Source organism: Leptonychotes weddellii, chromosome 2 (genome assembly GCF_054177405.1).
Source record: "Leptonychotes weddellii isolate Sample4059 chromosome 2, ASM5417740v2, whole genome shotgun sequence".
NCBI lineage: Eukaryota > Metazoa > Chordata > Mammalia > Carnivora > Phocidae > Leptonychotes > Leptonychotes weddellii.
This window is the reverse complement of record NC_138370.1, coordinates 176,373,065-176,398,188: the sequence shown is the minus strand read 5'-3', so window position 1 is coordinate 176,398,188 and position 25,124 is coordinate 176,373,065. Positions and strand designations below refer to the sequence as shown.

The 25,124-nt window shown below is 56.0% G+C and overlaps 1 protein-coding gene across 1 annotated transcript in view; it reads left to right on the top strand.

The window, feature by feature from the left end:
- The first annotated feature begins 6,340 nt into the window (after positions 1-6,340).
- Positions 6,341-25,124, top strand: part of RGS12 (regulator of G protein signaling 12) — a 60,679-nt gene continuing 41,895 nt past the window's right edge. Inside the window, exons 1-2 of the mRNA XM_081812702.1 lie at positions 6,341-6,751; positions 18,433-18,454. Coding sequence (XP_081668828.1) covers positions 6,698-6,751; positions 18,433-18,454 — 76 coding nt within the window. The 5' untranslated portion in view covers positions 6,341-6,697. The remainder of the gene's footprint in view (positions 6,752-18,432; positions 18,455-25,124) is intronic.

Sequence of the window (25,124 nt, the reverse complement as noted above, 5' to 3'; positions counted from 1 at the left end):
TCTTTTTTTTTTAAACATAAAATGCATTATTTGTTTCAGAGGTACAGATCTGTGATTCAACAGTCTTGCACAATTCACAGCGCTCACCATAGCACATACCCTCCCCAGTGTCTATCACCCAGCCACCCACTCCCTCCCACTCCCCACCACTCCAGCAACCCTCAGTTTGTTTCCTGAGATTAAGAATTCCTCATATCAGTGAGGTCATATGATACATGTCTTTCTCTGATTGACTTATTTCGCTCAGCATAACACCCTCCAGTTCCATCCACGTCATTGCAAAAGGCAAGATCTCATTCCTTTTGATGGCTGCATAATATTCCATTGTATATATATACCACCTCTTCTTTATCCATTCATCTGTCGATGGATATCTTGGCTCTTTCCATAGTTTTAGCCAGGATATTCTTGAAGAAGAATAGGTAGGAGGACTTCTGCTATTTGCTACCAAAACTTACGACAGAGTGGGAGTAAATCAAGACTCTGTAAGTGTTGGTACACGGATGGACAGACAGACAATGGACTAGAAGAGCATGCGCAGAAATAGACCCAGTGCCTGCATATGTGGGCTGTGTGCAGAGCAGGGCTGAGTGTGATCTTTTCAGTGGTGCTGGAATAGGAGACATCCACGTGGGAAAAAGAAAGTCAGTCAGTCCTCCCCATGCCATACAAACACAGCTAAATCCAGCTGTGCTGCAGATGTGACGTGCAGAGAGCACAGGAGCGTCACCAGAGGGTCACGCAGCCACACAGCCTTGGGTGTGGGGGCGGAGAAGACTTTAAACCCCACACAAAGAGCATGAGCCATAAAGGCAAAGCCTGTTGCCCCAACTTGGTGAACGTCAGGGCCCTTCATTCATGCGAACGCATGTGCTAGAACACCGGGCTGTGGGGGGGTGGTGGCCCCCAAGGCCCATCCATCCAAGGGCGCCTGCCAGAGAAGAGTGGCCAAGAGACTCAGGTGGGCATTTTATGGAAGATGATGCCCCGAGGGCTCATCAGCCACGCTGGTCGTCAGGGACGTGCCGTGCCTGCTGTGGTGAGGTCGGCAAGCCGGGCGGCTGGAGTGAGGACCGCGGTGTCGCGTGTCGGTGTGGCTGGGTGTGTGGGGGCACACACAGCCTGCCATCTGGAGCCCCACTCCATCCGAAGTAGACATCACGTGCGCGAGGGTCCAACAGCACCAGTGTCGGGGGGGCCGCCTGCCTGTCCGCCCGCCCTGGGAAGGACAGGTAAGCTGTGATTTCTTCATGCAGCGGGACGCGCCGTGGCCGCCTCGGGAGCGCAGGTCAACGTCCCAGAGAGAAGGCAGACACCAAAGATTCCATTTCCGTACGTCAGAAAATAGGCCACACCGAGCCACGGTGTGTGGTTGTATGTTCAGCGTAGAACCGTGGAGAGAGGCTGGAATGTGGCTTTTCGTTATGGCCTGGGAGGAGCTCCATGGGCTGCACTTCATGATGAATCTCTGAACCGCACATTCCCACTATGTGCTCCTTTCCGAATTTGTGTTCCAGCTTCCAGAAAACATGCTCAGCCTGAGCCTCGCAGCCCTGCTGACTGCTGGGGTGGGCAGTAGTCACCGGCTGGGGTCTTGCAGGTGAGCCCGAGAGAGGAGGAAGATGGGACAGAGGAGCCGGGGCCTGCCCTCAGCAGATGAGCTGCTGACAGATGGCGGGAACAGGGAAGGGCCTTGTGGGGTGGGGTCAGAGAATGAGACAGTTGCTAGAGAAAATGTCAGAAGTGAGTTCTTGTGTGTTTTATTTATTTATTTTTTAAGATTTTATTTATTTGACAGAGAGAGCACAAGCAGAGGGAGAGGGAGAAGCAGGCCTCCCGCCGAGCAGGGAACCCGATGTGGGGCTTGATCCCAGGACCCTGGGATCATGACCTGAGCCGAAGGCAGACACTTGACTGAGCCACCCAGGCATCCCTCTTGTGTGTTTTAATAAAGGTGCCCATTTTGGTCATGACCATGGCAGACGGTCACCCAGGAGGCAGTGACCTGAGAGGCCGGTCAGGAAGAACATGGCCCGCCCTGTAGGCCTAGCGTGGACTGCGGGGCGTCTCTGCCCCCTAGGTGTTTAGTCAGGCACAGATCGGGGCATGAACCGACAGTCTTGATGTTTGTGAGAGGCTGCCAAGGTGCAGAGGGCCCAGGAGAGGGGCCCCGGGGGCAGGGGGGCTGAGCTGAATGTGCACAGCCTTAAAAGGGAGCCATGTCCCCGAGACCAGCACGGGAGGCCCGAGTTTCTAGAGGTCCTCCGTCGAGTGTCGCCGTCGTGGGCTGTTGGCCACGGAGTCGGAAGCGTGTGCTCTTTGTGCATGCAGCTGGGCTGATCTCGGGGTCCCACCACAGAGCGCAGAATGGGTGCAGCGGGGAGCGGCGAGTGCAGGTCGGTGGGGGCTTCTCTCCTTAGCTGTTTGGACCAGCGCGCCGCGCGCCAGGAAGTCCTCCGTGGTGCAGAATGTGAGAGACTGCTTGGGTGACAGGTGTGAGTGTGTGGGGTCAGCAGACAGTGTTGGGAAGGTGCTTGCGCAGCCCAGCAGGGATGGCTGTCACGGGTGGGGGGTTGGAAATGGCCCGTGAGCCCCCAGGGCACACGGGAAGGGAGAAGGGTGCCCTGGGACCTTCCGTGCCTCTGATTTGGTGCAGGCGTGGCAGGAAGGCTCTTGGATTGAGCTGAGGGGTGCCTGGCGCTTGGCCAGGGCCCAGGGAGGGGGTCAAGGGTCATTAGGGTGAAGAAAGGCCCCTGGACCTGGGGACACCAGTGGGAGGCCTCTGGTACTGCGGACATCCTGGAAGGAGGCATGGCACATTTGTGGCAGGGGGATGGCAGGGGGGACTGGAATAGGTTTGTGACTAGAGATGGGCCCCTCTGAGGAGGGAGTGTTCACGTTGAGCCATCGATGCGAGGGGCCAGCACGTGAAGGTCTCGGGAACAGAAGGCAGGGAGGGCCAGGCTGAGACCTGGGGTCTTAACTCTAAGCGTAAAGGAGGCTTTGGGGAAACTCACAACGGGGAGCTGAGGGAGAGAGTGATGCTTCTGTGTTGAATGTGGAGAACTCGGGTGTGTTCATCGCCCGCGTCAGTGGGGCTGTGTGTGGAAGGGTCTCTGGCAGATGCAGGGGCAGAGCAGGAGGTCCTCCCTGTGTGTGGAGGTCTAGAGGTCTAGAGCACCGTGCTGGGAGGAAGTCGGCTGGGGAGACGGCCCAGGTGTGGTTAGCAAGGACTGGCAGTTCAGGGCCTGGACAGCAGAGGGCGCCGAGGTCATACATTTCCTTCCAACCTGCCCAGACTGGGGCGGGTGGGGGGGGGCGGTGCCTGCACCTGAGGTTGGGCTGCTCCCCGTGTTCATCTCCCTCTGCCATGCTGGAACCTTTAGTAGAGTGTGTGTGTTCCAGAAGACCTGGGAAGTCCTGATGGGTCCAGGGCATTCAGGGGAAGGTGCTCCTCCCCCTCCCAAGACTGGCGTGGGGCTGGGGGCAAGAACCCATGAGAGGCGCCTGGGGAGGTGGGAGGCTGCCGCCAGGAGGGCTCCTGCCAGAATACAGGAGGGGCTCTCAGCAGGATTTTCTAGGTGGCCACAGAGGGTTCTCTCCCTGCCTGGCTTGCCTGTGTTCCCGCTGGAATGTCCTCTGCTGCCATTCCCAAGTGCTTACACTGGATTCCCAGCTCAGATCAGACCCCTGGGCAGGTGCGGGGCAGAGGGAACAAGGGGCCCCTGGGGTCTCCCCAGCCTGGTGATGCACCAGTGGGTGCTTGGGACCTACTTCCTGTTGTCCGGGTTCCTGGGCCAGAGCTCCCCATCGAAGGCCCCTGGCTCTTCTGCTAGGTGGCTCACGTGGTCAGGCAGGCCTGGGGTTGGGGGCCGAGGACCCCCCACCCCCCCGCTGAGCTGGCACTCTCCCTGCTGCCCCTCTGCGCAGCTCACTGCCACCCTGCACCGCCACCCCCACCAGACTTTTCTTGTACCCAAACCTGCACCTGGTTTTATTAGGGGCTCATCTCTGTGGGCCCAGGTCTGAACTCAGTCTCCAACTGGCCCTGAGCCAACATACCCTTCAGAATAGGGAGGATGCGATGGTGAGTGTGTCTGCTGTCCTGGACACTGGCCCTCAGCAGCTGCTGGGACTCTGGGACGCTTGGACAGCCTGGGAATCTCTCCTTCCCCTGCAGGTGAGCCGGGCTCTGGGGGCCAAGGTGCCATCCAGCATAGGGGGTCTGTCGCCAGATTCTTGCCCCCGTCCCTTCCCTTTCCTCGCCCTGCAGACAGCAGAGAAGGGCAGGCGGACAGCCAGAGGGGAGACACAGAAAGCCCGCAAAGAACACAAGGATGCAGAGAGACTGTGGCGCGTGGAGCCAGGTAGGGGCAGGCCACTGTTCAGGCCACACGTGACGGACCACACAGACAAGATGAAATTGCGCTTCCTCTGCTGGGGTGTGGGCATTTCTGTCTGAAGTGATTAAAAGAAAAAGAAGCTTGGCCCCTGAGTGGTAGTGTGGACGGCTCAGCGCCCAGGTGCTGGGTTTTCTCGAGGTCCTGGCCAGAGGTCCCACGGGGCGCCCTGTGGGCATGGCCTTCCTATTCTGTAGTCTGGTTCCATTCTTGGTCCCTGGTGGTCCTCCGGGGTCTGGCAGGCCTTCGGGACTAGGGCCAAACCTACAAATTAGTACAGGCCCCTTGGAAATCGGTAGGGCAAATAACCAGGGTCACAGAGTCACGGGCTCGACTGACCACCCACGAAAACCTGCCAGAGTGTGTCCTCAGAAGGTGCGTGTGTGTGCATGCAGGGTGTGTGCCTGTTGGAGGGTGAAGTTGGGCAGGAGGGGTGGCGGTGAGTGGGTTGGGGAACGAGGGTGGCGTGTGTCTTGTCTGTTTGCCCACTGGGCCTGGCCAGAGCCTGTCTCAGCCTTGCCAGTCTGTGGTTGATACCACACAGCACCCTGCCCGCCACTTCCTCTCTTTCAGCCGCCGGGGGAAGGAGGTGGGCTTGTGGGCTTTGTCTGCCAGACTTGATTTATTCCCAGAAGAGGTGACGTGTTGGTGTGCCCGGGGGATCTATCTGTTAGTGGAGGCCCCCACTTCCTTCATACTGCCGACTGTCCTGTTTGGGAAGGACGATCCTGGAGAGCAGGCGGAGGGGGTGGGCCATGGAACTTAAGGATGAAGCCCCAGCGAGGGCAGGGGCTCTAGGCCCCTCCAGGCCTGGCGGGTCAACCACGGGAGCCCTGGACGCCCAGGAGGGTTGGAAGGAGCTCTCTGGGCTGAGGCTTGTTACATCACCCCCACTAGGCGCAGGGTGCAGGGGCCAGGGGGAGAGGTGGGGCTGCCTGGCGCATCCCTGCCCACCTCCTGGGGGCCCATGCCGTAGGCTGCTGCTCCCATCCCCGCCTCTCTCACCGGGTCCTAGCCTTCCGTGCAGCCTTCCCTGCATCCCCCAGCCCGTCCCCAAGCCCTGGGCTGTGCTCTCCCCCTCCCAGCCCCTCCTTCGCCCGCCCCCCTCAGGCCAGGTGCTTCCTGTGCTCAGTGGTGGCGGTGTGGATGGTCATGGTGGCTTCTGCCCCTTCCTCGCTTTTGCCTTGACATCAGTTCATACTTCTGTTGCGTGTGGATCTTTTGAGAAAAGCAGTCTGAGGCAGCTTGAGCTGATGCCCGTGGTTCGTCTGTAAGATTTTCACCTTTCAGGCAGGCACCGTACATTTCTGCATTAAACACCATCCTGTGCTCGGTGTCCCAGACTTCCTTCACTGAATGCTCACGTTGGGAATACTCATGTTTCTCCCACGGAAAAGCAAAAGTCAGGACAGGCTCAGCATGGTCAGTGCGGTCAGCTGAGGGCCCGACCCCAAACCTGAGGGCCATCCTCCCAGCCTCTTGACCCTGTTGGCATTGAGTTTGCAGCCCTGGATAGGATGCTTCCCAAGGTCTGTGGCTGCCTAACCCTCCATGGCGGGGTGGGCGTGCTGAGCCCTGGAGCCCGTGCAGAGGGGATCCAGAAATGCATAACGTGGTGCAAAGAAGTCCTTTGGGGTGAGCGGTTTGCCCTTGGGTCTCCAGAAAGTCAACAGGTCCGTTTGCAGTGATACCTAAGTTCTAGACTCAGTTTCCTGTTTCTTCTTCCTCTGTCCAGCAGGATCTGCCGTGGTTCCCTCCCTCTCAGCCTGTGTCAGGCGTCAGAAGGCAGATGAGGCGGATCATGGGACAGAGATAGATGCGTGAGACGGGTTTTAGGAATACGGCCGAATCCGCAGGTTGGCATCACATAAACTCGTGCATATGGAGGCTTATAATAGAATCGTCAGCAACTGTAATTAAGGCTGTGAACTGCGCCACGCTGCTAAAAAAACAAATTCTCTGCAGCTGTTGTACTGACTGAGAATTACCCCTATCAGCTGAAGTTTTATTCTTCTGATTTGGTAGAGGAAATACTTGAAAAATGATCTCACAGCGTGACTTATGTAAACGGCTTTTTTTTTTTTTTTTCCACACGAGACAATTGAGATAGAGTCTGAATCCCTGGCAAACCACAGCTTCCTGCAGTGTCCTGTTGCCATGGGTTACGGAGGGAGCGGAATGGAACTTCATCTGAAATGTCTTTAAACTTCCCTGACATGCATGGGCATGCTGCTGCGTCGAATGGTATAGTGTAGATCCGCACGCCTGGTGTGGGTCAGAAGTGTTCTTGCCCTAAGATGAATTTGGGAAAAGGGCTGTCAAAGGAAACGCACATGTTAAATGATCAGCAGGTAAGTTATTCTAGCTGTTTCTTGTCATTTAACAGATCTTCTGTAAGACAACTTGGCATCTCCGTGACTGTTTTGTTTTTAAACTGTTCAGTGAATGGTAGATTTTAGGTGTGAACTTTGAAAACAGTGCTTGTCTGCATCACGGAGCTCAAGCACACGCCCGGGGCTCTGGGACCCCAGGCCCCCGGAGCGAGGCTGGGCCGGGCTGGTCGGCTGCAGCGAGGCCAGCCCAGCCTCCCCGGCTCCCAGCTGCTTGCCTTGAAGTCGGCCCTACAGAGAGCATCCCATGCTTTTCTCGTCCTTACTGGAGGAATGAGATTTTAAGCAGATTTTAAGGCAAGTGAGCTCATTGTGTTGAAGTGTTAAATTTCAACTGGATTATTAAAATCTATCATAGCCTTTAAATCACCATTTTGTATTTAATATTGTAAAACGTAGTGAGGTGATTCTGCCTCATACAGGTACACAGGGAACTCCTGGCATAGGAATTATTATCTGAGCTTTTATATATAAAGTTGAACTTACTATGAAACTTTAAAAAAAAAAAAAGGTTTGAGATTTAAAAAAGAATGTTTCTTTTCCTCTTGTGGCTGGGCTGTGTTGACATAAAGGTAAAAAGAAATTACTTACACGAGATTGTCACTAATTACGGGGTACTGATTTTAAATTCATTCTTTTCTGAGAGTTGTTTCATCCTGATATTTTCCAAATGCCCAGGGACCTCTGGGGAGCTGCAGGGGAGTCAGTTAGAAGTGACGGGTTTGGATGTGAGGTGAAGGGGAAGGAGCTGTCTCCTTCCCTTTACATGGAAAATAGGAATAGGTCAGTTGGAGAGGTCACGGATCATCCTGATGCAGTGAGTGCTGATTTTAATGTATTTTAAAAATACTCGGGATGTAGTTTGCAAAGCCCAGGGACTACTAACGCTCACTCGAGAGGGTGGAGAGGCGCCTTTGATGTTTACGGGCGTGCCCGCCGCAGGGCCGCCTCTGGCCGCCTCGTGTTCCCATAGACCCCCCTCCTCGTCCTGGATGGAAAAGTGAATTTTGAATATACTGTGTCCTTTGTGGGCCTATTAGCCAGTTAGTTATTTGTACATATGCGTAGACTGCATTTTCAGTTCAATGGTATATAAAGGCAAGTTTTAGAAAATGTTGGTTTTTATTCTGAGTCAAAAAAAAAAGGTCACTAAAAATCTGCTTTGTGCTTGCCTGTATAAATGATTTGGATCCCTTCCAAACTTCTTGCAAATGCTCAAACTGGCAAGTAAGTTGCTGGCATGGGTGTGTGAAGACCGGGTGGTATGGTTGTGTTAAGCAGCATACACGAGCAGCCCCCTCCCCTCTGGGGTCGAGGCGGTGCCGGAAGGTCGTGGGATGAGTGGTAGGTACTGCGTGCAGCTCCGCCGGGCTCCAGGGGGGCCCGTGGGAAAGCGGGCGGAAGGCGGGTCCTTGTGGGGGGCTAACCCCGCAGGCCCGTGGGCAAGGGGAGTGAGATTGGGGGGCCCGTGTGGGAAGGCTGGCTCCGCGCCTCACCGGCTCTGCTTCTCCCTCGGAGCCTCCGCTTGCTGGTGCGGAAGTGGGGGTGCCCCGGGGGGCCAGGCCGCCATCCGCAGTGTGTGTGCGTGCTCAGTGGACGCCGTGCGGCGGGAAAGGCTGTGTTTCTTGCAGTCGGAGAGCCCTTCCGCCTCCGTGGGAGCGCTTTCCCACAGTCGTTTGAGGAGCACAAAGGAGAGCCGGTGGTTGCCGACCCAGGAAAAGCGAGAGGCTCTCGGCCAAACGAACAGATCGCAGTTTGTCCATCTTGTAAGGAGTGAAGTTGAGCGGACGTAGACTTGGAACGTGCACATGTGCCCCTTTGTCCGAGCAAAGCCGTCCGTCGTCCTCCAAGCACGTCAGGACAGGTGTCAGCCGCAGAGGCTGCCAAGGCTGCGTGGGGGACACAAACCCCACAGCCTGAAAGGAATAGGAGCGTCACAAGAAGAAAGCTGCGGCAGGCGTCCCGTGTGGACCCCTCGCCCCGCTGCCCCTGTGGCACTTGGGGGGCTGCGGCCCCCACCCTGCCTCCCACCGGCAGGGCTGCCCACGGAGCTCAGTCACTCCTGGGCTCTGTCCCTCCTTCCTGGTCCTAAACTACAGACCCCACTGGGCTGCACGCTTGGCAGAGGTTTGCCGGGCAGGGGCTTGGGAGCACATCTCATGTCACCAATGCCTTTTGAGGTCTGTCTGCCCCGGCGGCTGCCTTGGGGCTGCTAGTGCGTGAGGGAAAGAACTTCCCGGAGACCAAGGGGCTTTCGCCTCTTCGTGCACTGGGGCTCTGGGTAGCATTTTGAAAGTAAGAAGGGCTGCACTAGAAGGACACGGTGGAGTGTTCTGGGTGCCGTGGGATGAGCGGTGGAGGTGGCCGTGCTCTCGGGGCGCCTCATCGGGGCGTGCAAAGGGCGAGCGGGTCCCGCAGAGAGCCCCACAGAGAGCCCCGCAGAGGCTGGAGGAAGACAGGGAGGTGGCGGGGAGGAGGGCCGCTGGGCTTGCACCTGGGGAGGCCCAGGCTCGGTGGGGAAGAAGGCAGGGCTGGCCACGTGAGCACGGCCCGCTGTGGCGCCACGGATGGGCTGGCCCGGCTCCGGTCACAGGCCCACGGGGGTCGGGGCGGGTGGCAGGGGGGAGAGCTGAGAGTGGGCTTAGGTCCCCAGGGGAGGCCGTGTGGGCTGCCCGGCTACCAGGCTGGCTGTGGGGTGGGAGCGAGCGCGGCAGGCCGCCCTTCTGTGGGCCGCCTCCCGCCCGGCTGGCTCCGAACCTCTGGGATGAGCGGGGTGGGCTGCACAGAACTCTTTTGCATTTGGCTGAGTTTCTCTTTTATTAGCTCAGATGAACGGGCTTCTCTTCACTGCCCGTCTCTCCTGTCAGCCTGTCCCACTCACGGGGCTCCCACGGTGCCAAGCAGAGCTGGGGTGGAGGGCCGCGGGCCTGTGTCCAGTGGGCTGGCCCTGCGTGACTGGCGGTCAGTCAGTCGGCGCGTACTTTGCCCCAGATCGCTTTCGACCCTAAAACCCTTGGGGGAGGGGCCTCGGGTCTGTGATCCGTGTTCATCCCACTTAATGCACTGGTTGCACACATCTCTCGCTGTTTGAGGCTCTGCTCCTGGCTGTCTGTATAAGCAGACCCCCCAGTCTATTTGCAGTGGACTCCATTTTCTGTCTGCACGTCCTCCCCTTTCCTTCAGTAAGAGGTGGGCCGCCTTGCAGCAGCAGCTCTTCCTCCCTGGTATTTGCTGAAGACGGTCCTGTCTTCTGCACCCCCAGTCCTGGGGTGCGGCCGGCATGCAGGCTTCTTTCTCCCTGATCCCGCGAGGGGTGTCCAGTGCAGTGCCCCTTCTCACCATCCGTCCCTGAACGACTTGTCTGTCAGTGCTTGTCATCCTCCCACGAAAGAAAGGCCAGATTTCCTAAAACAGCAGGATGTCTGGGTGTCCCAGCATTTGACCAGCTTTCCTGGGGGCCCCATTCCCTCAGGATCCCTCCCTGGCTTCTCTCCTCCAGGTGCCTCCAAGCTATCACTTAGAGGCTGCCCTCTCCAGCCTGCCTCTGCAGTGGGGACCCCACGCTCCAGACCCAGCAGCGGGTCCATGTCCGCTCCCAGCTCCCTCTGGACGTGCAGGAGGCGGGTGGGGAACAGTGGCCAAGTCGGACTTGGGCTTCTCCCTCGGTCTCCCCTGCCCCTCACTCAGGCCATCCCTCGAGCCCTCCGTGTCGGCAGGCCCGTGGACTCAGCCCTCCAAATCTGTCCTTGCATTCTTCCTTCCTTGCCCCACCTTGCTCTCTTGCCTGCACCCTGGGCGCTGCTCACTGCCCTGCATCAGCCCTTCTCCAGCGACACCCTGCGGGGACACCTTTGTGTGCCCTTCTCTGTGCCATGCTCTCCCGTGGCACCTGACTTGCCCAGGCAGCAGGGAGCTGACGTTTTTGGATTCATCTTCAGCGCCCAGCAGAAGCACCTGGGGGCAGGGCTGCCCGGTCTGGTGTGCGGCTTTGTTGCATGCATCCCTCGCGCCTGCAGAGGCGTTGATGAGTGGAAGCAGTCTCAGCTGGAACTCCCCCGGCCCTGCCTGACCCACAGGGCAACTGCTGGAGCCCAGGGGCTGCTGGGAGCTGATGGAGCCAGCCTGGGGAGGACGGGGGGCTCCACCTTGAGGCTCAACTCTGCTGGGTGGAGGTTTTAAAACCACCGACACATCTCAGCCTTTATGAGAAAGCGAGTCCCTGGGGTTGGGCTTCAACTTCACACGAGAGTGGGGCTTGGATTCCGGCCTCCTGCGTGTCCCTGCATGTCCCATTCCTGCAGGAGCTCCTCCGTGACAGTGTCTGAGAGCTAGACATGGTGCCGCCTCCTGCACAGAGCATCCCAGGAAGGCCGTGCTTACCTTCACTTCACTGGCGGTCCCTGCTGTCTTGGGGTGCGAGGTCGTGGGCATCATCCCAGACCTTCGGCCGCTTCCCACCCTGTGTCTTTCTTGAATTGGGCCAGCCAGTGAGGAAATGGGGTTTGCAGTCTTTATGTCAAGGTCAGAGGATTTCTGGGTGAGGTCAGATGCTCACACCGAACGCCTAGTGTTAGTGTGGGGCCTGTGTGCCGCTCATCGGGGTGTTTGCAAAGTGCATCATCTCAGGCTTCACTGAGGGTGTGACACGAACATTCAGTCTTAAATTCTTGGGGAAATGCTGTCATTGTGGGTTTGGCCTTCTTGGCTCTCTTCTGATTTTATTGAAGAATGAAGAGGTCTCTGGGAAGCAGGTGCATACACGCACACGCACTTTAGAGAGCGAAGCCCAGGTTCCATTCTGAGCTCTGGGGCTCTGCCCACATCTGACACTCGGTTGCCCTGTCCCCTCCCCCCTGCAAACACTGTGATGGGTCCACCCCCGCCCACGTCGTGTGGCACTGAAAACGCCCAGAGTGCCCTCACCCCATGCCATTCACCCCATGTCATCCCTATCTCCCGGATCACGGAAATCCTTCATTGTGAACATCACAGTTTGAACCTCCCATGAACCTGTGTCATGGGAGGCCCTATGTCCAGGTGTCTCTGGTTGGAGCTGCTGGAAAGCAGTGGTGTGGGGTGTGCGTGTGCTCGTGACTCATATGCGTGAACATGGAGAGAGCGGGGCTGGGATAGAACATTGTGGCATCCCAGCGTGGGGACGGGTGCTGAACACAGCCCTCTCGCCGGGCCTCTGGGAGGTCGCTCCTGTGCCCTGCCACCAAGGGACCTGGGAGCTGACTGGCAAGGGCAGACATCAAGGCTGTGGTGGGCCTGCCTCAGGGGCCTGGCAAGGAAGGCTTCCCTGAGAAGGCGTAGCTGGGGCCATAGCCAGGTAGGTGGGCTGCAGGTGAGGCCGCAGGTGGGAGCGGGGCGGGGTGGGGGGGTGAGGGGTGTGAGAAGTGGCGCACCGAGGGTCCAGGAGGGGCTGGGTCCTTCATGCAGCAGCTCTCAGAGTCCTGGGACTACACTCTGCAGGGGGAGATGCGGGTCACGTGGGGACCTCGCACACGTGATGCGTGTGCTCACGTGCACACACATGTGTGACTGAAGCTGGGCCTGAGCACAGCATGGATCCCGGGAAGTACTTGGTATTTTCCTTTCACATTTTTCTATCCATCTTACTTGGTGGCTGACAAATGCGGCTCATGGCCCCTGAATTGATTTGACAGCTCCTTAGGGGATTGTGGTTGGGTGTGAAGACCCCTGGGCCCATGGAGCCCAAGTCAGGGCATAGCGCCCCCAACAGGCCCCACATGGGCCTGCTCGCTTCCACACTCGGTCCAGCGAGGAGTCACTTAAAACTTAAATGATCAAGTTTTCATTAAAAAATTTTTTAAAGATTTTATTTATTCATTTGAGAGAGAGCGTGCACGGCGTGCACGAGCAGGAGAAGGGGTGGAGGGAGAAGGAGAAGCAGGCTCTCCGCTGAGCGCTGAGCACCGATCCCAGGACCCTGGGATCATGACCTGAGTGAAGGGCAGACGCTTAACCGACTGAGCCACCCAGGGGCCCCATTGATGAAGTTTTTAAAAAGTCAAATAAGTGTATATTAGATACAAATAGGAAGTGTTAAATTCTTAAGGTTTTTCATCATTTGGGTTATTTATATTCTCTTTGTATTCAAAACATTTGATGCATTTGGGCAACTTACAGCCTTTGGTCTCTTATTTAGGACTCAGATAGGACTGATTAATACTTTTTATGTCTAAGCTAGGAAATTTTGTCAGTGATTCAAAACTGAAAATTGATATTATTATATATTACTATATATCAAAGTAATTTGGTGACGATATAGTTTAATACTTGCTCTTGTCTAATGTTACAGACAGGATCAGCCTTGGTAAAGGTTAGATTCGTCATGTACTTCCCTTCATATTAATGATCTGAAACTTTAACACCATTGATTTAAAACTTTTTTTTTTTTTAAAGATTTTATTTATTTATTTGACAGAGAGAGACACAGCGAGAGAGGGAACACAAGCAGGGGGAGTGGGAGAGGGAGAAGCAGGCTCCCCGCTGAGCAGGGAGCCCGATGTGGGGCTCGATCCCAGGACCCTGGGATCATGACCTGAACCGAAGGCAGATGCTTAACGACTGAGCCACCCAGGCGCCCCAACACCATTGATTTAAAATAAAATATCCATGGAACCTGTGTCGTCCAAATTTCCTGCTGGGAATCAGTCCGATTTCCACTGAACTATCAGGTTTAAGAGGCTGACCCGAGGAATGGAGATGGTTTGAACTTAAATTGCGTATCTAAATACTTTGTAAGTTTCTTTCAAACAAATACATTATGTCAGTGTAAATTCCAGTCCTGTAGGCATATGTTCTAGAACACTCTCGAGCTGTTTCGTTACGATGAGCACAGACGGATGCTCACTTACTGGGATCTTTGTCACCGGCAGCTTGTTTTTACAGTTCTGCTGCTTTTGTAGGTGTAACACGTAGATATGGGAATGCAGGAAGAGCCCACGAGTACAGACTAATGAAAACGAGTTATTGATCCAGATTATACTGGATATCAGAATAAACGTTAGGGGTGTTAGGCTGTAATTCATAAAAGCGTTTGTAGTGGTCCAGTGGTCTCAGCGTGCTGAGACCTTGGGAATGCCTGACTTTAAGTCATCCCCCCCGCTGTGGGCGACGCTCCATGGGAAGTATCTTAGGGGGGTTTCTGAAGCTTTGCCATTTTGGACTGCTTCCCCCCGTCAGCCGGGCTCTGCTAAGAAAAATTGCAAACCAGGATTTAAAAGGGTAACTTGGGTCAGCATAGACATGTTGTTGATCCTGAGGCAAATAGGAATGATTTGGGGGTTCCCTGTCTTTTCCAGCTCCCCGTTGTTGGTAGGCTGTCTGCCTGTGTCTCCTCACCCCGCTCGCCGAGCACCGAGCGCGGCCACCAGTAAAGCACCTGGGCCTGAGCTCCCCGCAGGGCGCCTCCTGGCTCCTCCCTGCCACCACTTGTGGCCGTGGGAGACCGCTTCGCCTCTTTAGGCCTTACTCCTCTTGGAGCGAAGGCCCCTGATCCGTGCTCCTCAGCCTGCTCCCATGTCCATCTCAGGGGCCAAGGAGCTGGGGTGCTGAGCAGGGATCGGCTGATGTCATGGCCCGGCTCTGCCACTGCATGCTTGTAAAGTGGAATAAATATTGGACAGTAAACAGGAGAATCAGGTTAATGGTAATTATACACTATTTATTTGCAAATTAAATAATCTAGTCAGGAAAAGTCATCACTTATTTCTCCAAAAATATGTGAACTTGGAAGAGGACAGTAGTTTTATGTCTGGATAGTATATATTTTTTAAAGATTTCATTTATTTATTTGAGACTGGGGAGGGGCAGCGGCAGAGGGAGAAGCAGACCCCCCGCTGAGCAGGGAGCCCGACGTGGGGCTCGATCCCAGAACCCTGAGATCACACCTGAGCCGAAGGCAGACGCTTAACCGACTGAGCCACCCAGGCGCCCTGTGTCCGGATACTATTGACGCATGTCTCCGTAGAGCTCTGCCAGGGGTATGAGCGTCACCAGGGCAACATGTCCAGAGCAGAGGGTGGAGGCCGTGAGTGAGGCTGCAGAGCTGGCCTCCCTGTGACCCTGCCTCACACTGCGGTGGGCGAGGAGCAATCCCAGCATGAGCTTGAGAAGATGTGGGGTGGTCGGGGGACATCTGTGACCTCTGCGCCCTTCCTGGCCCCTCCAGGATGAGCCCACTAGCCCACAGCTTTCCAGATGCCTAGAACTTTCCTTAGCATTTTATTTATTTTTTATTTATTTTTTTAAGATTTTATTTATTTATTTGACAGAGAGAGACACAGCAAGAGAGGGAAACACAAGCAGGGGGAGTGGGAGAGGGAGAAGCAGGCCTCCCGCCGAGCAGGGAGCCCCATGCGGGGCTCGATCCCAGGACCCTGGGACCATGACCTGAGCCCAAGGCAAACACTTAATGACTGAGCCATCCAGGTGCCCTTTCCTTAACATTTTAAAGATTGATTGATTGATTTTGGGGGGGCAGGGCAGAGGCAGAGGGTGAGAGAGGATCTTAAGCAGACTCCCTGCTGAGCGCAGATCCCGATGCAGAGCTCGATCGCACGACCCTGAGATCACGACCTGAGCCGAAACCAAGAGTCAGACATTTAACTGAGTGCACCACCCAGGTGCCCTGAACCTTCCTTAGCATTTTAAGCTTGGGAGGTGCTCTTTGGACACAGCTTCCCAAACTGGGGAAAGGGAAGGAAATGCACATTTGAGGCTGTGGCTCAGAGCTCTTGAGTGCCTCCTGGAACATGGTGAACAACCGAGGCACCCAGAATGCTGGGGCGCCTCTCCCGGAGGATGTGCGTGAGGGGTCCCAGGGGTGGCCTGTGGGCGGTGAGCTCTGGCACCAGCAGGAGAGCTGTCCTCTCTGAGAGTTCGCTGGCCCGCGTCCAGGCCTCCTGCCTCTCCTTCCCCTGCTCGCTCCCGGCCCTCTGGTCTCCAAGTGGCCGCAAGGGTGACCGTTTTCAGGGCTGTCTTCCAGTTCCCAGACTCTCTCTTCAGCAGCCTCCCCTCTGCTCGCCTCTCTCCCCGGTGTCTAATCTCAGCATCGTGCACGGCCAGACGCCTCGTGGAGGGTTCTGTTTCACGGAGTCCCCCTCACCTCCTCTTGTCTGTGTTACGGCTTCTACCGACGATTTCAGAGCTCTGGGGCATTCTGTATCTGAACTTTCCAGTGCCCGTGCGTCTCTTGTCGTTTCTCCTGGTGGGCTTTTCCCTCGAGTTCGGGGGGATTTTTGAATTGTGAGCTCTAATTTGGGTGGGCTCACTTTTTGGAACTCCTGGGGGCCTCAGTCGGACTGCTTTCCTCCCAGAAGGATTAGGGAGCTGGGCATCTTGGCCCAGGAGTCCCGGGGTGTGTGGGCTGTGCCCTGTGCCCAGCATCTAGCCCAGCCCCTGGGTCCCACCTAGTGGCTCCTTTGCTGGGTTTGGAGCAGCAATATATTAAAAGCATGTTTGTTTCTGTACTGTCTTCACAATTTTTCTATAAATCTAAAACTTTTTTAAAAAATAAAGGATACTTTTTTTAAAAAGCCTGTTTGTTGCGCTTTACCTGGATCCGTTTGCGCTGCACTGAAGGCCCCACGGGCTGGAGTCTGGCAGCGCCCTGCCCGCCTCGTCCACGCGGCTCCCCCCCTGCCACTCCACAGCACCCCACTCTCACCCCGCCTGCTTCCATCTCTTTTGGCTTCAGGGACACGCCTCTGTCCTGGGTCGTGGGTTTTGGTTCATTTTGGGGGTGGACGTAGAGAGTTTTAGTGCCTTTTTCCATCTGCTGAAGTCTGCGAAGGTGGTTTCCACCGTGATCGTAACATGAAGTTGACTGTGGCCTTCCTATTTATAGAAGTTTGCATTTTATGATTAATTTCTCAGACGTGATTATTGACAGTATTTCTGATTTTGTGTGTGGTCTTGCGGATTTTCTTCTCATAATCTCCAGGGAATAACGTGCCTTCATACTACTGAACTTATAACAGGATTGTAGGTGATTTACTGTGAGGACGGGAAGGACCGCTTTGCACACTGCTCGTGTCAGCCCGGGAGGGAGCCTGCCCCGCACTGCTGCAGTAAAGACCACCAGGGGTCTGGTGGCAGAGGGCTGATGGCCCAGCGCTGGCTTGCCGCGGCCCATACTCGCCTGCCCATCTGGCCCGATGGTAGTGTAAAAACCGGACATGCCACCGGTGTGTGTGTTAACTGTTGGGAACGTCTTGATAAGGTGCCAGGGTACAGTTTTAGAGTATTTCTGGCCCCAGCACTCAGGATGGTTGGAAACCGTGAGCAGCCCCGTTTCCAAAATGGTCAGGAGGTGGCTTCCCCGGGCTGTCGGAGGACAGGCCCTCTTTCTGGGCCAGAAGGTCCTCCCTTAGCCGGTCCTCTAGCCTTGCGGGTCTAAGTCCCACGAGGTGAGGGGCTCTGAATGGGAGAGGGTCCCCCATCTTCCATGCAGCCTGGGAGGTGAGGTTAAGGGGGGCCTGGTGCCAGGAATGGGCTGTCAGCTGGGCCTTTGGGAAGACCCTCCTCATGCTGTGCACTGTGCTCTCACCTGCCTCTGCAGAGAGGACACGGGGTCTTTCTCCATGCCAGGGCGCCAGGGAGGGATTCTGTAGCCAGGCCTGAGCCCCGGGGGCTTTGGTCACCACCGAGAACACGTAGCTGCGAGGATTGATCCTGCGCATGGTGACAGCCGGGGGGTGGCCGGGGGGGCGCCCAGGGCCAGTGTCTCAGCACCTGTAACCTTGGGGCCCAACCCACACGCCGTCCTGGGGAGCCGCGGCCTCTGCTGGGGCCAGGACGCCCAGCAGGATTGCAGGGTGTCCCCTGCAGGCTCTCGAGTCCTTTCCTTGTTGGCTCCTTCCGGCTTCCCGTGTCTGTGCACCCAGCTGCTCTCCTTCCTCAGCCGCTCCTCCCCTTTCCCCACTTCCCTACGGGCCTCGGCCTGCGCAGCGCCTTCCAGTCGTCCTCCTCAGACGGGCCTTTTGTCATTCCGACCGTCCGTCCTGCCAGGCCCTCCCTCACGGCCTCCTGCTGCCTACTGGCCTGTTTTCCCCTTGCACAACGTGTTCCTTCTTGCCCTGGTGCCTCTGAGCCAACCGCCCTCCTCTGCTCCAGGCTCCCTCCTGGCGGGCGGGCTGTGGGCTGACCCCTGCGGGGCTGTCACCAGCACCTGTCCCCGGCACCCCGTGGTTGGGCCTGGGTCCGCGTGCAGGTGGAGGCGATCGAGCAGCCTGGTGTGGGGTGGCCCCGGGTGCGGTGTGCAGGGGGCCTGCCTCCCCGGTGCCCCGTGCGCCCCACACGCTGCCCGCACTGATGTGGGCTCCTGAGCCAGCTTTCTCCGAGGTGTTCCTAATGGTGTCGAACGTGCCGGGATCTGTTCTCTTCCCATGAAAGTGGTGATGACTTGCGCAGAGCCCTGTGTCCCTGGCCCGCCCGGCTTGGGCGGGGTTCGCTCAGGAAGTGGGAGCGCGGCGCTCAGCTCACTGGGGTGCCCGCGTGTCCTGGGTCGCCCGCGCCTGGAGCCGGGAGCCCTGCGCTCACACGACGGACCTGCTGCTTCCCGACTTGTCATGAGGCTTCATTAACTCATGTCTCTCTCTCTTTTCTTTCAGTCTGCAACTGTATCTGATGGGGGTAAGTCACAATTTCTGATGTCTACTTTTATTATTTTTAATGAAGTGTTCCAATTGTGAAAGTGTATTTGCCATTGATTCACCCAGAAGAGATGTTTGCCTTGCCTCTCCCCGGCCCCTGGGGGAGGGTTTGAGTCAGGGCAGAGGTGGGGGAGCTTGCCGTGGCTCCCAGGTGGCCGGGACGCGAGTCCTGGAAGCCGATCATTGCAGAGACATGTGACGAGCCTGGCCCTGAGCTGGTGGCGTCCTCCCACACCTGTCCTGACGAGTCCAAGCACGCCGGCTTGCTAAGCAGCAAGCCAAGATTTCAGAGCTCTTGCCGAATTTGAGCAATTCTGGAAATTCGGGTGAGACTCAGGTGCTCTGTGTCCCTTTCCTAGGAAGAGCCCAGTGGGAGAGTTGCAGCCCCGGGGTGGAAAGGAAGCCTTCTTCCTGCCTCTAAATAGTATCGTACGTGGGGACTCCTTTCCTGGGAGTGATCCAACACGGGGAGGCCACAGGTGTCCTCTTTGACTGGATGGAACCAGCTCTGATGGAACCTCGTTCTTTTAGCTCAGTGCTGGTTCCAAAGTTCCTACGATACTCATGAAGGTCCTTATGCTCGCAAGTTCCCTTTTGTTTTCCACATGTTTTAATTAATCTATTCTTCCGTTTTTTGCGAGTTGAATTTTCTAGTGTATTTAAAGGTATGAGCCCCGTGTTCTCATGGTCTGCTGGCTGTGGGTCGGAGGGCAGGCGGTGGTGGCCGCAGCAGGACAGGTGTGGGGTTCGAGGGTGCCTGGGGACTGCAAGGGAAAGAGAAACTCAGCGTAGGTTTCTCGATGCTTTCTGTTGTCCCACAACGGCTGGCTTTGGTGGTGGGCCCTGGATGGGGCGGCTGGCACAGTGGGCAGCTGGGCCCCGAGCCCACGGCCCTGCTCCCCGCCGCTCATGGAGTACCTGCCGAGCACCTCTTGAATTACAGATGTGCTGATCCCTGAGGCTGGGGCCACGGATCCTGAAGGTTGTTTGGGGATTTACTTATTTTAATAAAAGGAATTACGTTCCCTGTTTTACGTACAGTGATAATCATGCCATTTAATCGGTCTTCACCTTAAAAAAAAGAAATAGGCCCGGTAACAAAATCCAGGACAAAAGTGAGTGGTTTCTATAGCGTTCTGTTCATGCTTACCCTTTCTTTCCTGGTAGAAGATATTCCTTTCTGTAGGAGATTTATAAATGTGAGAAGTTCAGTTTCATCATAAATATTAAGCCTGATCGTCGTGACAGTTTTGTTCTGTCAGCAGCGGGTGCGGGAGCCCCGGAGGTTGGGAATCTCGTCCGCTTAGAGTGTGTACAGAGCCAAGCCCCCCAAGCGTGGGGAGCCCCCAACTCAAGGTCCTGTGTGTCCTTCCTGAGGAAGTGGTGCCTGCTAGTGGCAGGCAGGGCCCTTCCCCTGCAGGGTCTTCCACCCCTGCGGACCTGGGTGCCTCCGGGCACCTTCCGGGCCCTTCTCCGTCTTGGGGCCTCCGTGCCATAGGCTGGAAGGGAGGGGCTCACTATTTCGTGAGCACGCCCTGGATCTTAGGAACTGCTCCAGACAGCGTATATGTGTTTTATTTTGTTTTTTAAATGATTTTATTATTTTCCCACCTTCGATTTCTCTTGATTTGTAAGAAGAAAAACTTCCTCATTGAATTTGTATGCTAGTTCTAGGAGGTATACGTTAGATCCTGCCATCTTTGCCGATGAGCACGCTGGGCCAGAAAGAGGCTACACTGATCAGAGTCACACACCAAGTTAGTGGCTGGGATTCAGGGATTCAGACCCTGAGGTCGGCCCGAGCACAGAGCCTGCGGAGGGAACCCGGCTGCTGAGGCTCGTGGCTCCCGTCTTCCCACCCCAGGTCCAGCCCCGGCCCCCCCGGCCCTGACCCCGCTTCCCAGGGACACCTCCCCAGCGGCGGACAGGAGCCCGTTGAATGGACCCAGGTGGAGGCTCGAGGTGGGTTTCCACACGGGGATGTGCGAGATGCTGTGCCTGCCGGGAGAGTCGGGCTCCCCGAGGGGCCTGGGAGCTCGAGCAGCACACCGGCTCCGGGAGGAGGGCAGGGCCCAGGGAGCCGATTCACAGGTTGGGGTGGTCTCCACGTGGATGTCCCGCGTGGCTTTGGTGAGGAGTCGTCACCCACTCAGAAACACCTCAGTAACTGTCGACTTCCGTTTCACATAGCGTCTCTTTATCTCGAAGCCTCTCACCATCTAGTTGTGTGGCTTCATTTTAAGGAAGTGGACAATGCTGTTTTTGTGATCCTTGTCAACTTGAAGAGATTTTCCACTTTCTCACAAGGAGAGGGGCTCTTCGACTGCTCCCCGTAGCCAGAGACCCCCTGTGCAGGCAGGGTTAGAGGTCGGCCTCCGTGGAGGGCAAGCCAGGACCCGGGGGGGGTGAAGTCCAGGGGCAGATTCTGCCTCCAGGAAAGGAAGGACATTCTAGCATTACAGAGAGGCTTAGAAATGGAGCCGTCGCCCTGTGGGAAGTTATTCAAAACTTGCTCACAGAGGATGCCCACAGCCGAAAACCAGAAGTGCAGAGGTGGGGCCGCAGGCCTCCGGCGTGGCCGCAAGAGGGGCCAGCCGGCTCTCTCAGTCTGGGCTTCGGAACAGTGCGGCTTCCTTGTAATAAACGCTTATTCTTGTATTTTATTTCTCTCCTTTTTTTCACCCCATACCGAGCAGCTTTGCCAGGATTCCCCTCCCACCCAACTCCTACGTCCCCAAAAGGTTAGGCTGGTTTCTGCCATTCCTAGATGTGCCTTTTGAAGCTGAGAAGTGAGGAGTGAGGGGGAGCGTTCACGTAAGCGTCCCCACCCCAGGCACGCGCGGGCATGGCCACGGGCGCAGTCCCCGCAGGGGACACGCGACACCTCCGCCCCAGCTACTTCATGAACGTCACCTCACCCGTCCGGCTCTCGGCTCTCCCCGCGCTGCTCCCAGAGCCTCTCTGTCCCCTTGGGGCCTGTCCACGCCAGGACGCCTCCCCTCGCTCCCTTCCCCGAAATTGCTGGCCCTCTGCGGCTTGCTCCCCCACTGACACCCAGCTGGGCCTGCTGCTTGCCTGCTCCGAGCCCCGGGGCCGGAGGTGGCGCTTTCCCTCGCCTCGCCAGGCACCGTCCTCCTGCCCTGGTCTCGCATGCCACTCAGGCCACGTCCCCATCCGGCAGCAGCTCCTCAGAGGGGCCTGTGCCCGCCGCCAGCCTTACTCTGAGTCCCAGCCCGGCTTCGTTTCTGCCCAGCACGGCCGACGAGGGCCGCCGTCCTAATTATTCATCCGTGTGGCTGTGTTGCCTGCCCGTCCACCCACTAGCAGGTGGCCTCCCTGTGGTGGCTTCGGCACCCCGCGCGGTGGGCGGTACACAGGGTGTCTGCTGGACGAATGACTGAATTAAGGCGTTCACAGGATGCGCAGGTGCCCGCCCGAGCCTCGGTTGGGACAGTGGCTTCCTAAGTTTTTATTTCTTAGCGGAACCCTCTCCAAACACAAGCAGACAAGCTCAGCAGAACTGCATTTGGTAGAGCACAAAAGCAGAGGGTCTGGTTGAGTCATGCGCTGCGACCGCGGCCCGAGCGCCGGAGTGTGGGTGCGCCTTCTTCCCAGGCAGCGGGCCCACATGGGGCAGGTGTGGCCAGTCTCTTGTCTTCCTCCAGAAGCTGCCATCCATCACCTCTTACTACAAACACACATATATTTGAAGTCAGCTGTAAACTCCGTGCCATAAGCTAATAGCAGTCATTTCTACTAGTTTTGATTGTTTTAACCTTTAACCTCCTGTTCCAAAACGGAAACCTTTTTTGAAATCAGAAATACCTGATAAAAGACATGTGATCTTTAATTCTTTGTTTTCTGAATGCAGATGGCCTTTGATTTTAAGCCTACTCTCTACCCTGTTTTCTGTCTGCCCTTTCCAGGGGCGTGCACAGTACGGCGAGCCATTGGGCAGTGGGGAGATGGCAGGCGTGTCCCTGGGCTGGCGGGTGAGGGGTGACAGGGCGGCTGAGGAGCCCTGCGTGGCCAGGGCTTTGGGGCCACGCCGGGCTCCATCGACCCAGCACACAGGCCTTGGCTTTGCAAACTCCAGGGCAGTGCCCGTCCTGCCTCAGTCCTCAGCGCTCAGTAGCGGGGAGATGGGGAGATGTCCCCTGCTCGTTAGTTCCTGTGTAACTGGGAGCCAAGAGGCTGTGCTAGCAGGTTGGGATCATTTAGTAACTGTGGTCAGAGTAGAGGGCAACTCCTATGTCATTTTAGCCAGCCACTAAGATCATACATGTCATGGACCTTGGGTCTTAGGACAGGTGCCGTCCGGAAGGAAGGCTGCTAGTTCAGGCTGCGCATCCTCGGCCACACTTGGTACCTGGCTGTGTGCACTCTGGTCCGTCCCTGCTCCCAGTACCCTTATTCTGCACACAGGCTTCTTGTGGTTTTTTTTTTTACAATTATTTTAATTTTTCCCAGCTTTATTGAGGCATAGTTGACAAATAAAAATTGTATGTGTTTAAGGTATGTGATGTGATGATTTGATATACATATACGTTGTGAATCAAGATAATTAACACGCCATCACCTTGCATGGTTACGTGTGTGTGGAGGGTGAGGACCTTAACACTGACTCTCTTAGCAAATCGCAAGTGTACAAGTTTGTGAAGTGTGGTCACCATGTGTACCTGAGCTCCTCAGAACTTACTCATCTTATAACTGGAACTTGCGGTAAAGCTTGTAAAGCTTGACCAGCACCTCGGGCGACCCCCTTGCCCCGCCCCTGCTAACCACATTCTGCCTTTTGCCTCTGTGGACTTGACTACAGTTGAGCCTAGAACGACACAGGTTTGAACTGCACACTTAGACACAGATTTTTTTTTCCCAATAAATACAGGACAGTCCTGTAAGTGTATTTTCCTAATGATTTTCTTTTCTCTGGCCTACTTTATTCTAAGAATACAGCATATGATAACAAATGGCACACAGAATATGTGTGGATCAACTGTGTGTGTCATCCGCAAAGCTCCCTCTCAACAGGAGACCATTAGTAGTTAAGTTTTTGAGGAGTCAGAAGCTATACATGGATTTTCAGATTTTTGACTATGCGGGGATTGGGGTTAGGGTTAGGGCACCCCAACCCCCATGATGTTCAAGCATCAGCTATATTTTAAATCCCACATACAAGGGAGAATGCACAGTATTTGACTGTCTGGGTCTGGCATATTTCACATAGCATAACATCCTCCGGGATCATCCATGGTGTCTGGAAGGCAGAATTCCTTCTTGAAGACCAGATAATACTCCACCGTATGGAGATGTCACAATTTCTTTATCCCTTCACCTGTCGACCAACACTTTTTTCCATGTCTTGACTGTTGTGAACATGAGGGTGCAGATCTCTTTTTGACGTCCTGATTTCAGTCCCTTCAGACACATCCCCAGGGGTAGGACTGCTGGGTCATAGGATAAGTTCTATTTTTGTTTTTGAGGAACCTCCATACTGTTTCCACAGCGGCTGCACCAACTTACCTTCCCACCAACAGTGCACGAGGGTCCCCTTTATCCACGTCCTCGCCAACACCTGTTGTTTCTTGTCTCTTTGATGAAAGCCATCCTAACGGGGGTGAGGGACTTGCTCACTGGGGTTTTGACTTGCATTTATTTCCCTGATGATGAGGGATGTTGAGGATCTTTCCGCATGCCTGTTGGCCATTTGTTGTATGTCTTCTTTGGAAAACGGTCTGTGCAGGTCCTTTTTTATCTGGTTACTTGGGTTTTTGGTTACTGAATTGTATGAGTTTCTTATATATTTTGGATATGACTCGTCTACCAGATAGGGTTTGCCAACCTTCTGCAGAGGGGCTTCTGACGCCATGGCCAGCGCCGAGCAGTTCAGACCTTCAGCCTTGGCGTTCTCTGAGTGTGGCACAGGGCCTGGAAGAGCCCAGGGAGGAGGCCCTGTGGGAGCACGGGGAGGGCCGAGGAGGAGAGGCCCCGTGGGAGCACGGGGAGGGCCGAGGAGGAGAGGCCCCATGGGAGCACGGGGAGGGCCGAGGAGGAGAGGCCCCGTGGGAGCACGGGGAGGGCCAAGTAGGAGAGTTCTGCTGTGTGCCTGCCCCGCCCCCATCTTGATGCCACGCTGCTAGGCAGGTCCAATGTCCACCAGCAGACTGGTGACTAACCCTGACATCCTCACACACCGGAGCCCTCCAGAGCCCTGAGCTCACTCCTCCTGCCACGGCACACATCTACACAGAGGACCCCAGGGACGGACGGTGCTCCGCTCATGCCGGAGGCTGGGAGAGCGGGAGCTAAGGCTCCAAGAGGTAAGGCCATGTGGCGGGTGGCAGCTGCGGGGTGATTGGAGCCGACGGGCTCAGCTCCGATGCCTCATCTCCCCTCCCAGCCACAGATGCCGAATCCCCACTTTATTTTTGCATGTTCTATATTTGAGGAAAATGACCTTTTTGGGTAAAATGATACATATGTATCATAAATAACTTAGGTAATAAGAAAAAGTAAAACAGAAAACGGCTTAAAGAAATCACCCCAGGGGGCTCCTGGGTGGCTCAGTCATTTGGGCGGCTGACTCTTGATTTCACTTCAGGTTGTGATCTCATGGGTCGTGGGATCCGGTCCTGTGTCGGGCTCCCTGG